At 40.2% G+C, this 16,347-nt stretch overlaps 1 protein-coding gene across 1 annotated transcript in view; it reads right to left on the reverse strand.

Moving 5' to 3' along the window:
• The window catches only part of LOC132397549 (bestrophin-2-like), a 72,827-nt gene that overhangs the window by 35,728 nt on the left and 20,752 nt on the right, over window positions 1–16,347 (reverse strand). The window contains exons 7-9 of the mRNA XM_059976372.1: window positions 15,441–15,521; window positions 14,530–14,681; window positions 2,902–3,559 (exon numbers count right to left, since the gene is read on the reverse strand). Of these exons, the coding sequence (XP_059832355.1) occupies window positions 2,902–3,559; window positions 14,530–14,681; window positions 15,441–15,521 (891 nt within the window). The remainder of the gene's footprint in view (window positions 1–2,901; window positions 3,560–14,529; window positions 14,682–15,440; window positions 15,522–16,347) is intronic.

Below are 16,347 nucleotides of genomic sequence, written 5' to 3' on the forward strand. Positions count from 1 at the left end.
TGTGAACCCCAAGGCCCTGAAGGAATGTGCTGAGTTGCTACGTGGAGTTCTCCAGAGCATTTTCAATCTGAGCCTTAGCCTGGAAAGGGTCCCAACTGTGTGGAAAACATCATGTGTGGTCCCAGTACCCAAGAAGGGCCAACTGAAAGTCTTGAATGACTGCTGTTGAGTGGCCTTGACCTCACACATTATGAAAACCCCAGGGAAGCTGGTCCTGGCTCACCTCTGACCCCTGGTCAGATCAGCTCTCAATTCTCTGCCTACCAGGAGCACACTGGAGTTGACGATACTGTCATCTACCTGCTGAACAGAGCCTACTCCCATTGGATAAGCAGGGCAGTACTGTGGGGATCGTGATTTTTGATTTTTCAATACCATACAGTGCACATTGCTTGGGGAAAAGCTCCATTCAATGTGGATTGGCACTTCCACTATATCCTGTATAATAGACTACCTGACTGGCAGACCACGGTGTGTGTGGCTTCAGAGCTGTGTGTCAGACATGGCTATACGCAGCTCTGGAGACCCACAGTGGACTGTATTGGTTCCTTTCTTTACCCTGTATACCTCAGACTTTAGATACAACACTGTCATGGGCAAAATTTTCTGATAACTCAGCAATAGGGAGATGGGAGGATGAACACAGGGCCCTGGCAGAGGACTTTGTCAAATGGTGCAAGCTGAATCACCTGCAGCACAACATCAGTAATACAAATGAGATGGTGATGGACTTTAGGAAGACTAAGCCTGCACTGCTCCTTGTTACTGTTGATGGTGAGGATATGGATGGGGTGAGGACCTACAAGTACCTGGGGGTGCACCTGGGTGACAGACTTGAGTGGAGCATCAACAAAAGCTGTGTACAAGAAGGACCAGAGTCACCACTACTTCCTGAAGAGACTGAGGTCCTTTGGAGTTTGCAGTCTTCTCCTTCACATGTTCTACCAGTCTGTTGTTCTCAGTACAATCTTCTATGCGGTGGTGTGCTGGGGCAATGGCATCAACACTGGTGATGTCAACAGGCTCAATAAACTGGTTAGAAAGTCTGGCTCTGTTATAGGAGTCAAACTGGACACAATGGAGGCTGTGGTAGAACAAAGGACACTACAGAAAATCTTTGCAATTCTGGACAATGTTTCTCATCCTCTGCATGCTACCTTAGCTGAACAGAAGAGCACTTTTAGTAATAGACTAAGACAACTGCACTGTTCCAAAGAGCACTTTATGAGGTCATTCTTACCCTTGGCCATTAGGCTCTATAATAGCCAGGGAAGTGATGACCTCCTCCTGTTAGACTGTTTGAGGTAACTTATTTTTTATTCTTTCTTACTTCTCTTCTAATATTTGTATATCTGTGCACTTGTAAAACTACTATGACACTGTAATTTCCTTTGGGATCAATAAAATATTATATACCTACTAAACTCGTAAATTGTGGATTCATCTTAATTCTAATTTCCAAAATGTCACTTTACTATTTATTGTAGAATATAAATATTCATTCATAATACTAACTGTTTTGATTGTGTCCCTGGTTTTGCTTGGGTTACCCCATAACAACATCCACTGAGTTGTTCGCATTAAATAAAACTCACAACCTTTTCGATATTGAAGAATTTACTGAATCCTAAATTTTAACCGTGGATCCAATAACTGTCAAAAACCCAGGACTGAAATGTGTTTTTAAAGAAAAAAATGTGGCACATTGGCTGAAATTTATGTCCATCATCAAAAGGATTTTAATGTGGGGAATTTTGGAAGGTATTCAATTCAATTAAGTAATCTCAAGCTTTAAATTAATGATTATTCACTTCTTAGAACAGGAAAAACATAGACAAGAAGCATGATAAAGATAACTATAAGTTTTTTTTATAATCTGTGTTTTCTACCCAAGCAGACATCTTTATTTACCTTTTTGACAGTTTAATATTTCAATTGTCCTGTTGTGTATTTGCAATGGTCTACTAACTCAGGAGAGAATTGGCCCAGGTGTTCTAGATTATTGGGGATGCACTTGTGAATGATTTTATTCTACCACCAGCAGGCTAAAGTACTTCAAGGTGAAAATCTGGCATTAAACTCTTTGCTCTGCTCATTTGAAATGCTGATATTTCTGCTATTTCTCAGTGCTGGGATATTATGGTGCAGCAGCAAGAAATGGCACTATCCAAACCCACAGTGTGAATTTACTATTTTAGAAGTGATATTTATAATAGTTTTCTTGTGAAGTATCAGAGGGCTTCTTCTTAAACAAATAAAATAGCACAATTATTTGATTGAGTTCTCTTTCTTAGGGGCGCTTTCTGAAGTTTCAGTGATGACGTCCATGAAGTTGACTAGGTCCTCCTCGTTGAGGGAGAAGCTTGAATCATTTGGAGCCACAATCCCATTTTTCTGCATTGGTTCTGAACTGATACCACTGATGCATTCAGTAGTAGTCATGGATTGAGTTGATAGACTGGGGTACTTTGAAGAAGCCCCTGTTCCGGGAAATGCTGGGGAAGAAGCACTTCCTGCCTTGTAATCAAAGCCAGATACACGTCCGCTTTGACTAACCATCCTTGACCTTCCCAGCACTGGGGAAGACAAGGGTGTGAATGAAAAGGTTGAAATGGTTGTTTCATGGCCTGGAGTGTTGAGTAAAGGATTTGAAAGGTCAGGGTTGTTGACATATCCAAGAGATTCAAGGGTCAATCTAGGATGTTTGCATTCCTGGAAACCAGAAATTTGCTTTGTATTGTTGGGATTATTTGTATTTGAAGAGTTATCTGAAAAGAGAGAATGTGGACTTTCAGAAATTAATAGTAAGCTGTTGCTGCTACCAGGGTTAAAGCTGTGGGATGAATCTAAAATTGTTTCTTTGCTGTTTAAGCAAAGATTTCTTGTAGCATCTTCTGCTACTTCAGCTACAACTTGACTGCTGTCCTCTGTTATAATTTTCTCAGGCGGTTCATTAAGGGGAGCAATTTTGTCTGTATTAATGCTGATGTGTTTGTCCAGCTCTTCAGCTTTTGAGGCCAACGTACTACTGTTACTTCCTTCGTTTCCGGTAGGGAAGGCGGAAATGTTGGTTAGCTTGGAGGGTTTCTTGGGAATCCATTTGAGCGGGAATGTCATGGGTATGGATTGAATGGGTGTTTGTGGTGCACTGTAGTAGCCAGGCCTTTCATAAAGTGAGGAGGATATGAAGCTGTCATAATCCCTTGCCTCACTATCCATTGCAGCACAACCTTGAGTGGAACCGAAAGGTGAATGGGAGGAGGAGGAGGCTCGGTGAATTTTTGCAAAAGGTCTGTTGGGAGGAAGAGGCCCTGACTTGTGAAACCCATTGGGTGTTGATTCTGAGCTCAGGAAGCTGAACATTGAAGCTGGTAAAAACGTGCTGTTCCTCTTCCTCGACAGATTGATTCGGGGAGTAGACCTGGAAATGTTCTGGAAGTTTGTTGCTTGAACTCCTAGCAGTCTGCCCAAGTTACTCAGAAGTGGGGTGGCATGGTTTACTTCCTCATTCTCATTGATTTGCTCGAGAGGTTGGAATTCCATCTCCTCTTTAAGCATGCTGTAAAGGAATTAAACACAAGTCTTAAGCAAACAGGTATAAAGAATGCATTAACAATACGTCATAACTTGTGTTCTGTGCATGGGCAGCAGAGCAATGCAACTTCTACCTCACAACTGCAGTGATCCACTTTTGATCCTGACCGCAACACCTCTCCCCCCCCCCCCCCCCCAGTACAGTGTCGAGTATGACCACAAGGATTTCCTCTCTCATTCCAGAGATTTCAATAGACAACGGTAAATTACCTCTGACGTACATGCTTGTTGGAGGATTCAGAGAGAGTCGATAGGCATGCGAGAAAGAATATGTTACATAGAAATAAGTGTGGGAATAGGATTGGTAGAATTTTGTGGGTAAAGTGGCCTCTTTCCTTGTTGTTCAGTATATTGAGAAAGCTTTCCAAGATTTCAGTTGGAAAAATGATATAAAATTGTGCCTAACGAACCAAAATATCCTAAATAGGAACTCTACCTACTAATTTCAGTTGCAGTGGCATGGGAGAATATAATTCTGCCAGGGTTCACAGTCCTTCTTTCTATTCAAACACCCTTGCACAGAATCATGAGAAAATTATATTTTACTTGACTTTAGATAGAATAAATGTGACAACAAGCAACTTGTCAACAAACAGGCAACCCATGGCACAGGAAGTGTCCGCTTTGAATGGATTTTATTTTTCTGTTTCAACATTTTTTTCACTGGAATTTATTTGAGCCAAGTTATAGGATGACCACTGCTGTTTCAAAATGTTATGACAAACTATTATAGGATTCTGTCATTCTGATGAATGAAGTATTAAGGAGAGATGTTTGCAGAAACTATACTTTTCTCTCATTAATACCTTCTTATTAAAATAAAAGTTGTATTCCAGCTGTATTGGGCTTTGATGGTGACAATCAGAAACTATCACCATTACTTTGATTATTGAGCTTGGTTATTTCTGATGTTCTGAACTGCAATGGAGTGAATATTTATTTCATTTCTGTACACAATTTATTAACTTAAAGACTCACTTTCAAGGACTCTTCATCTCCTTTTCTCAATATTTATTGCTTATATATTTATTATTATTATTTCTTTCTTTCTGTATTTGTGCTTTTTTGTAGCCTTTTGCACACTGGTTGAATACCCAAGTTGATGTAGTGTTTCATTGATTCTATTATGATTTTATTTGATTATGGATTTATTGAGTATGCTCACAAGAAATTGAATCTCAGGGTTGTATAATGTACTTTGATAAATTTACTTTGAACTTTTGAATTTTAATAAAGGTCTCACAGGATTATTCCATGTAATTTATCAAGAAGTTAAATTTAATGTATTATAGAAGATTATTTTAATCTTTTGTGGACTGAATTGACCTTTTATTCCATCTATAATTCAGCTATCTTCATTTTGCTGATTCTGTGTAAACATATATCAGTTTTTTTAGTATTTAGTTTATAGAAATTGGTTTGCAGAATATGTTTCTAATGAAGAAGGACTTGCTACATCTCCTATGACCCCCAGTAAAGGTAAATGTTAACCCTTTAATTTTTGGAGAAATCACTTTGTAGAATTTTCTTTGTAGAAAATGCACACCACTGAAAAGTTTCAGCTGGAGGCAAAATCAGTAGCTGGAAGCTGCTCTTTATTTTGAACCACCTTCTTGTCTTCAGCGATGCTCAATTAGTCGTGGTTCTGCTGCAGTGTCTGAATCAGTGCTTTTGTTCCTCCTCACCTCTTTATGATTCACTTGCTCGCATTAGGTGAAGGCAAGATCTTCCCTGGTTGTGATACCTCCATAATCAATTAAAACTATCATTTTCTAACATGGGAAGATAGACAATTGGGTACTACTAAAGGAAAAAGGTATAGAGGCATTTAGCAGGAAAAGTTTAAACATTGCAAGCATAATAGATAACTCACCCTGCTGCCAAACTAGATGTTATTCCAGGGTTTTATAAAGTACAAATACAAAATGTACAACAAATTTCACACAAATCATGACTTAGGCTCCGTTATGTAATTCAGAGCACTCTTTGGAATTATATGAAAGAAAAGGTACTTTGTAGGGCTGAGAACTTTCAGTTATGAAGAAGACTAGAAGATTTGCAGTACTCTTCATTTGAAGAAAATAGGGATCTATTGAGATTTTTTAAACAAGGTTTAAGTTGAAGTTTATTGTTATCAGACTGCACATAACAATTTTCCTCCAGATCACAGTGTACGCACAAAACACATATCACGCAGCACATAGAACAAAATATTACCACAAATAAGTTAATAATATATAATTCAAAGTGCATGTAGTGCACAGCACAGGTAAACGATGCAGTAAAATGTAAGCAGCTCATTGTCCTACTGACGGAATCTCGCTGGAGGCAGGGTATTCATTAATCTCACAGCCTGGGGAGGAAGCTGTTAGCCAGTCTGGCCGTCCTAGTCCTGATGCTCCTGTACCTCCTTCCTTATGGTAGCGGGTCAAAGAGATTGTGGGATGAGTGGTGGGGAACCTCAACAATGCTTTGGGCCCTCATATACAATACTCCTGGTAAATGTCACAGGTAACGAGAGGGAGACCTGGTGACTGGTGGCTTCTACCATCCTCTGTAGGGTCTTGTAGTCAATGCCTTGCAGCTTCCATTCCACAGGAATGGAATCAGCCAGACAGAACACCCTCAAAGGTCCTGTGGACAATTGTTAGAATAGGAGCAGGGAGCCTTACCTGCCACAATCTCCTCAGAAGTGTAGACCTTGCTGTGCCTTCTTGACTAATGAAGTGTTGTGGGTCCAGATTAGATCGACGGCTATCGACACATCAAGGAACTTCATGCTCTTCACACTCTCTGCGGCAAAACCATTGATGTGCAATAGAAAATGGTCAACCTGCAGCTCCCGTAAGTCCACAATCACCTCTTTTGTCTTGTCCACGTTGTTGTTATCACCATTTGACAGGCCTTCCCTGCCTCCTCTCTGTATGCCAGTTCATCATTGTTGATGATGAGCTGAACCACTGTTGGATCATCAGTGAACTTAATAACGCGATTTGAGCTGAATCTGGCAGTGCAGTCATGTGTCAGCAGCAGACCGAGCACGCAGCCCTGGGGGACACCAGGGCTCAGCAGGATGGAGCTTGAGATGTTGCTGACAACCCGGATGGACTGAAGTCTTCCATCGAGAAGTTCAAAATCCAGTTATAGAGAGGTGTTGAGTCCCAATGAGGGCAGTTCATCCACCAGTCTGTGACGCTGAGCTAGAGTTGATGTACAACTACCTGGTATCCTGAACCCTAAGCAGTCCATGAACCTTTACAGTCAACCATGGTTTCTGGTTTGCTCTGGGAGTATAGTGTTTAATCACAGTAATATCCTCAATGCTTTTCCCAGGTGGCCAGTTACCAATCCTGCAAATAGATCAATGTTAACATGATAATTGCAGTTAGCCACTTCCCTGAACATGCTTCAGTCCGTGCTTTCGAAAGAGTCCTATAGCATTGAGGTAGTACCATCTGGCTAGGCCCTGATCGCCTTGTGAACTGGTTTGACTCGTTTAACCAGTGGCCTGTATGTAGGGAATATTAAAATGGATATATGGTCTGAGTATCCAAGGCGGTGTAGTGGCATCGGCACTGGACTTCAAGGCAGATGGTCCTGAGTTCAAACCCAGCCAGGTCCCAACCTGGGCAGCAGCAGTACCTGCACGAAGAAAGGCCTGGTGATCTACTTCCGTATCTTGCCATGAAAACCCTGCTGACCCTGTGGTCCATGAGGTCACGAAGAGTCAGAATTGACTTAACAACTGAGCAACAAGTCCAAGATGAGGGCGGGGGCAGCCATGTAGGATCAATTAACGTTGGTATAGTCCAGGTAAAATATGTTCTCTCCTCTGATTACGAAGTTGACATGCTGGTATAACTTTGGCATGACTTTTTTTTAAGTTTGCATGATTGTGAAAGGATTATTATATTTGAATACTTCTGTCCTTGTTTTTTTATTCTGAAATCATGCATGAAAATTTTTTTGGTGCCATTTGTGAGGTATTCCCATAAGTTTCCTGTTGGTGTTCTGTCCACCAGGAAATTGGCATTCCTGGGGTAGATCCTAATGTAGGTTTAATTTTCCTGTTGTATTTTGTGCAGTGTACAGCAATGGAATTAAAAGCCATTATGTGCACAGTATAAGTAACCATAATGAAATGAGTACAACATAAGAATGATAACATGGGGAAGAGTGAGCATGGATTTATGGAAGGAAAGTCATCTTTGGCTAATCTATTGGAATTATTTTTGGATGTTACTGATAGATAGCTAACCAGGAACCAGCAGAGTAGTATATTTGGATTTTTGTAAAACTTTTATATGCAATACAGGCCTTGATCGACAAGGTTGGTAGATGTGGAACTGGAACTATTAACTGCCATGAATTGAGAATTAGTTATTGGACAGTAAACAAGAATGGAGATAAATCCTTCTGGATTGATAGGTCTGTAAGGGCTGGAATTATTGCCCAATTATTCGTGATCTATATCAAAGATGTAGATAAGGGAAAAATATGAGTACATTTATGTTTGTTGAACAACACAGAAAAGTCGAGTATTTTCTAAATGGTGATAGATGTTTAGAGAGATCAAAAATTGCTAATGCACAAGTCACCAAGGGCCAAAAATGCAGGTGTATACATGATTAGGAATTCAAAAGATATGTTAGACATTATTACTAGATGTTTTTCGTAGCCTTTTTTCAGTTGTACTGTCTACAGCTTTGGTTTCTTTCCCTAATGAAGGAAGTTCTTGTCTAAGATTAAATGCAGCAAAGATTCAATAGCTTGGTTCAAGGGAAGCATGAGAAATAATTCAGTACACTAGACTGCAAAAGCTTAGAAAAATGAGAGAGGCTCTCACAGAGAGTTATAAAATTTTTACAGTGTTTGATAGGATGGATACAGGGAAGATGTTTCCTCTGGCTAAAAGATCTAGAAACTAGGGGATAAGAATAAGAGGTTGGCTGTTTAGGATTGAGGTCTCATCTGCTTTTTATACTGTACCAAAGGACATCCCCTATAATTGTTATTTAAAAAAAATGTCATCAGCAAGTCCTGCTATGGATTGAAGATTCCTGGACTACTAACTGCACATTCATTTGGATGGGACCATCCTTAGTTAAGTTTGGCTGAGGGAATATTCTGACCCTCCATAAAAGCTACATGATACATGCTGCCAAAGGACATTACCATGGATCAAAACACAAATGATGCACTATCTATTTGTCTATAAAGCAAATAAAGTTAGTTCTGTTTATGAAGTGCAGCAGACCACTTTTAATACTGCTGGAGAACCAATCCACAAGATGCTCCAGCTTTGTGATTTTTCTGACGGCGTTAGCACTACACCCAATTAACGTACTGAAAATCCAATTTCTAATCATTAATATTTTACTTGTTAGGGAGCCATTAATCAGAAGGTATAATTTTAAAGTAAGAGGAAAGGAACAAGGGCAAAGGAGATTAACAATATAGTGGCTTCCGGTCGATTGGGACATGTCGGGCCCATTTTGGCTCATTTAAGTGGCTGACCCAATTAGCCAATTTCATGGAAATACTTAAAAGGTATCAACAAGGCAAAGTACTGAGTAACAATTTATGTCCTTAAATGAAATAGAGAACAAATTAGAACGCTACCAATATCTCTAGGTACTATTAAACCTTGTATTTGTTCCTAATAGTTATTGATGAAGGAATTCCACTGTTCTTTTGATTACTGCAGTATTATAAAACTGTATATTTGTTCCTAATAGTTATTGACAGAGAAATTCATCTAGATTACACTTCTGTGTTCTGTTGATTGACTGTAAATGAACAAAATCAATCCAGATACCTAGTGTAGATAATGGACTGTCTTCAGAACCAGAATCAGATTTGTTATCACCAGCACATGTCATGAAATTTGTTACCTTAGCAGCAGTAGCAGTACAATGCAATAAGTGACAATAAATAAATAAATAAATAAATACGACTATTACAGTAAGTAAATATATGTATGTTAAATAGTTGGATCAAAAATAGTGCAAAACAGAAATAATATTTTTAAAAAAAGTGAGGTAGTGTTCATGGGTTCAATGTCCATTCAGAAATTGTATGGCAGAGGGGAAGAAGCTGTTAATGAATCGCTGAGTGTGTGCCTTCAGACTTCTGTACCTCCTTCCTGATGGTAACAATGAAAACAGGGCAAATCCTGAGTGATGGGGGTCACTGATAATGGACGATGCCTTTCTGAGGCACTGCTCCTTGAAGATGTCTCGGATACTACAGAGGAAGTATGCAAAATGGAGCTGACTGATTTTACAACTTTCTGTAGCTTCTTTCAGTCCTGTGCAGTAATTCCCTCCCCCACCATACCAGTCAATGATGCAGCCTGTCAGAATGCTCTACACTTTACATCTACAGAAGTTTTTGAGTGTTTTAGGTGACAAATCAAATCTCTTCAAAGTCCTAATGAAATATAGTCACTGTTTTGCCTTCTTTATAGCTCCATTGAAATGTTAGGACCAGGTTAGATCCTCAGAAATCTTGACACCCAGGAACTTGAAATTGTTCACTCTCTCCACTTCTGATCCCTCTATGAGGATTGGTTTGTGTTCCCTTGTCTTACCCTTCCTGAAGTCCACAATCAGCTCTTTTGTCTTACTGATGTTGAGTGCAAGAAAGTTTGTTGCTGTGACACCACTCCACTAGCTTGTATATGTATGCCATCTCATCGCCATCTGAGATTCTATTAACAATGGTTGCATCGTCAGCAAAATTTATAGATGGTGTTTGAACTACACCTAGCCACACAGTCATAGGTATAATGGGAGTAGAGCAGTGGGCTAAGCACACACCCCTGAGGTGCACCAGTGTTGATCGTCAGTGAAGAGGTATTATCACCAATCCGCACAGTTTGTGGTCTTCTGGTTTGGAAGTTGAGGACCCAATTGCAGAGGGAGGTACAGAGGCCCAGATTCTGTAGCTTATCAATCAGGATTGTAGGAATGTTGGTATTAAATGCTGAGCTATAGTCAATGAACAGCATCCTGATGTAGGTGTTTGTATTGTCCCAAGTGATCTGAGGCTGTGTGAAGAGTCATTGAGGTTTCACCTTCCATAGTCCTATTGTAGCGACAGGCAAATTGCAGTGGGTCCAGGTCCTTGCTAAGGTAAGAATTGATTCTAACCCTGACCAACCTCTCAAAGCATTTTATCACTGTGGATATGAGTGTTACTGAACGATAGTCATTAAGGTAGTTCACACTACTCTTCTTAGGCAATGGTATAATTGCTGCCTTTTTGAAAACAGGTGGGAACTTCTGCCCACAGCAGCGAGAGGTTGAAAATGTCCTTGAATACTCCCGCCAGTTGGTTGGCACAAGTTTTCAGACCTTTACCAGGTACTCCATCAGGGCCTGTCACCTTGCGAGGGTTCAGCCTTCTTAGTGACAGCCTAACATCGGCCTCCGAGACAGAGATCACAGGATCACCGGCTGCAGTAGGGATCTTCACAGCTGTAGTTATATTCTCCCTTTCAAAGCGGGCATAAAAGGCATTGAGATCATCTGGCAGTGAAGCATCGCTGCCAGTTATGCTATTGAGTTTCTCTTTGCAAACCCTGCCCCAGAGTGGACGTGCATCCCATGTTGCCTCCAAACTCATTTGAAATTGTTTCTTAGTTCTTGAAATATCTACACGTTTTAATGAAGTTGGTAAAAATTGCGGTGTACGAAGATGAATCCCTGAATACAGTCTAATCCACCGATTCAAAGCAGTCCTGTAATCGCTCCTGTGCTTCCCTTGTTCATACCTCCTTGGTCCTCACTGCTGGTGCTGCAGTCTTCAGTCTCTGCCTACACTCAGGGAGTAGAAGCACAGCCAGGTGATCAGACTTCTTGAAGTGTGGGCATGAAATAGCATGGTAGGCATTCCTGATGGTGGTGTAACAGTGGTCTAGCATGTTGTAGTACAAGTGATTTGTTGATGGTAATTATTTTGTTACATTTTCAAACTGGCCTGGTTAAACTCCCCCAACATGATGGAGAAGGTGCCAGGGAGTGCTGTTTCGTGCATGTTGATCCCATTGCTCAGATCATCTGGAGCCTGTCTGACATTGGCCTGAGGCTGAATGTACATTGATACCAAATTGATCACTGAAATCTCCTGCGGCAGGTAAGATGGGAGAGCACTTAACTGTGTCTGGTGAGCAGAATTGCGAGAATGCTAATACATTTGTGCGTCAAGCAGAGTTGATCATGAATCATGGACCTCCACCTCCACTTCTGAGAGACTTGCCAGTCCGATCCTGACGGTGCATAACAAACTCATCAATCTGAATACTGTATCTGGTGTGGAAGGGGTTAATCAGAAATCTGTGAAACAAAAGGGTGCAAGTGTCCTAATGTCCCTCTGATTCAGCACCCTAGCTTTGAGATCTTCAATTTTATTTAATACAGACTGCAAGATAGCAAGATAGTCAGTATTGGAGTTGAAAACCCCGTTTTCTAAAATAGACCTGTGTCCCTGAACGACAGCCATGTTTCCTACGAGGAAGTTTCTTCCGGTGAGAAGTATGGCCACAATGGCCATTGTTTCCATTGGTTTTAAGCGGTGACAGTTTATTCGACTACATTAAGACATCTTTATTAACTGTGCAGAACTGGGAAACACTTGTGATTCTCAGCTGTATCAGGTTGAAGTGGGAATATTTAATGATATCCAGCTACCTGTGGTGCATGAGATTGCTGTCTTAAAGGCACCTGGGAGTAGTTGGACAATATTTCATACAATGCTTCCGATGATTGTATCCTCCAAATCTTCATTTTCATTATAACGTTCAAGATGATTGTCGATACCTTCAATTCTTCGTAATTCCTAACTTGTTGAAATAATGAAAATAATTTCATTTTCACTCCCAGTTGTTTCTGGCTTCTTCAAACAGACAGACAGACAGACTTTATTGATCCCGAGGGAAATTAGGTTTTGTTACAGTCGCACCAACCAAGAATAGTGTAGAAATATAGCAATATAAAACCATAAATAATTAAATAATAATAAGTAAATTATGCCAAGTGGAAATAAGTTCAGGACCAGCCTATTGGCTCAGGGTGTCTGACACTCTGAGAGAGGAGTTGTAAAGTTTGATGGCCACAGGCAGGAATGACTTCCTATGACGCTCAGTGTTACATCTCAGTGGAATGAGTCTCTGGCTGAATGTACTCCTGTGCCTAATCAGTACATTATGGAGTAGATGGGAGACATTGTCCAAGATGGCATGCAACTTGGACAGCATCCTCTTTTCAGACACCACCGTTGGAGAGTCCAGTTCCACCCCCACAACATCACTGGCCTTACGAATGAGTTTGTTGAACCTGTTGGTGTCTGCTACCCTCAGCCTGCTGCCCCAGCACACAACAGCAAACATGATAGCACTGACCACCACAGACTTGTAGAACATCCTCGGCATCGTCCGGCAGATGTTAAAGGACCTCAGTCTCCTCAGGAAGTAGAGGCTGCTCTGACCCTTCTTGTAGACCAAATTGTTCTCTGTGTTCTCTGACCAGTCCAGTTTATTGTCAATTCGTATCCCCAGGTATTTGTAATCCTCCACCATGTCCACACTGACCCCTTGGATGGAAACAGGGGTCACTGGTGCCTTAGCCCTCCTTAGGTCCACCACCAGCTCCTTAGTCTTTTTCACATTCAAGACTGAATGCTTGACACCGCGGTGAGCAAAACAGTTCAGAATTGTCTTACTGCTTATTTCTTACCAACTATGAGTGACAAAAATCATTGCTTTCTGAATGCAACACATGCAACTGATGGTATTTAAAAACTGATCACTCTAAACATAATGTGGTATCGAACAGCCATGCAACTGCACGTGACTGATGCTAATTATAAACTGTTCAGCAACAGTCTCCTGTGCCAATTAAGCAGCATTGCGTTCAAATAAATGAAGGGAACCCTGACATTTTCCTTTATTTAGTTTTTGTTCTTTAAGCATTGACCGAAATAAATGGCTGCCCCAGTTAATTGATTGTCCAATTAATCAGAATCCACTGTACATTTTTTTCTCCAGATGTTGTTAGTACATAAAATTCCCCATTATAAGCTATAATGGAAATAATATTTACAGGCTTTACGAAGGGAAGCGGATAAATAGCAGGGTTAAGAAAATCAGGCACAGAGCGAGGCAGAATGAATGGGCCAAAGCCCTTTCATTAATCCATTATAGGGAGTAAGCCCATAATGTTTTTTTGTGTTGTACAATTTTATAATAGTGCTGGTAACCATAAGGTCAAAGGTCTCAAAAAGGTTTACTTAATGTCCCTTGCCTGTTGACGTCTTCTGGAAAATGTCTTTACTGAATAATCATCCATTATGTCCCAAGTTGAAATAAGCTTCAAACATTTACTGACAGCAATCATGTAAAAAATTGCCGTTTGAGTACCAAAAGGTGGGACTATGAGATATCTTTAGAAGGAAGGAAGGCAGCAAATAGGTTGAGAAAGGAAAAGGAATAAATATGTTTCTAAGGAATCAAGGAATAATAACTTCAGTTACCAAGGAATAATTAGGTTTAGATTGTGATAACACAGAGCAAAAAGGTAAAATGCAAATATTCAGGTGATTTCACCTGTTGGAGCCAATGTACTTGTCTTAATAGTTACTTGAATTTGCTCATCCTGGAAGAACTTATTTTGCACACACAGCTTTCAAGTAGCACATCCCATAGGTTGGCATGTATAATTTTGTCGGAGTTGTTACAGTGGTCAGCAGAACCATTGCAATTGTTTTTGCCAGCTCCATAAATTTTGTTAACTAAGAAGCTAAACACAGAGATTCTTGTGGATTCTGAGTCTCGGCCCAAGACCTTGACCGTTTATTTCCCTTCTGATGCTGTCTAACCTGCTGGGTTCCTCCAGTGTTTTGTGTGCTACTTAAAAGTTAAATGGTTTACTTAACCTGGTGTCAAAAGTGGAGCCATGGAAGGAAGGTTTCCAGTGTTCAGTTGTTGCAACTGTGTATGGAGGCTTAGGGTTACTATCATCCCAGTATTTGTCCTTTTCAAGAGCTGGTAGGTTCTGGTGCATCTCATCAACTGCCAGGAGCGAAACCTCAAAAATAAAAGTGAAGAATATGAATTTCAATTCTTTCCTGGGAGACACATCATTTGCGCAATCATTTGCTTAATAAATTTGTTATTTCTGAATAAGGAGATTTCTCTCCATCAGAGGGTGCTTTACCCTTAGACTACCAAATAAACAGAAGCTGTTACAGGTCAGCCTGTTAAAAATTGCTTAATAATTATGAATAGAATAGAGTTGTTAGCAAGCTATGGTTTATATATGATGTAATTTGAGTTTCTGTTTAGCTGCTAGTATCCACATTTCTTTATGATTCAGCTTGATCCTTGCAGTGTTACATTGGACTTAAAGTGCTCACATTAAGAGGCCCAAACATTGGTGACTCATGACTACTTGTTAAGCTCTGCTTTGCAGACAAGACCACCACAGCTCCCCTATGGCATTCAGGATTCCAGACATTGGCCAGACAAATGGAAACTATCGTCCTATCAGTTCATTTCGCCCATTACTTGATAGGGTCCCGTCTACCAGATTTGCAGGCCATAATTCTTCATTAGCTTTACTCACTAGGTTTGGAATCTGGTCTTGTGATTTATTTTAGAAACTATTCTTTTGTAGCGTTTTATCCAATTCCAAATAATGACTCACAGCATGGATCAATTTGATGGAGAGTTTCTTGAAAATTATTTTATTCTAACAGTCTGGCAGCTGGGTAAACCTCCACTGGATGGGCTGGAAGGTGAACATGGAAGTGCAATCTATGCAATAAACTGACAATTTACCACTTACTTGGAAATTCCTATCGATGAGCCAGTTTGCCTCAAAGTCATCATCATCTTCACCAAAAGGGTTAATTAACTGTTCAGCCACCTATTTGAATTTACACAATAACGTTAATAGTGACAATGGGAGCTGATTTTATTTCTTCTTACTTCCCCTCTCCAATGCCCATGTTTTCCTTAACCCCTCAAGAAGAACCACGGCACAATAATAGAGATGGCAGGCTGTAGGGCTCTTGTCTTATAGCACAGGCAGCCTAGATTCACTCTTGACTTTCAGTGCTGTTTATATTGAGTTACATATTTTGTCTATGATTGCATGAGTTTCCTCCCACATCTCAAAGGCATGTGGCTTGGTACATCCGTTGGCCAGTAAATTATCCCTAGTGTACAGATGAGTGATGAAATGGAATTAGTGTGGCTGAGTGTATGATAGTTGTGTCAACTTGGTGAACAATAGGGTGTATTTACATGTTGTATGAATTTATATGGACTATTAGCAGGGTTAAACTTCATCTGTAGTCAGCCTTCATGCCTGAAATTAAAAAAGTCTCAACAGACTTTTCATGAATGAGCATTCAACTGATTATGTTTCATTGATCATCCCGAGAGATCGGTAATGGATGTGTGGAGCTTGGAATTTGGCCGATCTTAGTATTAACTGGCATGGATGCATGCAAGCCAATTATATTATCACTTCCAGCAGAGACCATTTAATTTGTTCCTTACCAGGGATAATTAATTTCTTGCTAAGCCTTTATGGAATAGTTTCACTTCATGTGATTCTTTAACATATTTGAATGTTTGGGAGCAGTTCAAATAATTCCAAGTAAAAATTAGACACTGTTTCACAGTTATTCATTCATTCTTCCACCATTGCTAATGGATGTTACCACAGAGGGCAATATGAAACAAAA

Source organism: Hypanus sabinus, chromosome 7 (assembly GCF_030144855.1).
Source record: "Hypanus sabinus isolate sHypSab1 chromosome 7, sHypSab1.hap1, whole genome shotgun sequence".
In the NCBI taxonomy this organism is placed as follows: domain Eukaryota; kingdom Metazoa; phylum Chordata; class Chondrichthyes; order Myliobatiformes; family Dasyatidae; genus Hypanus; species Hypanus sabinus.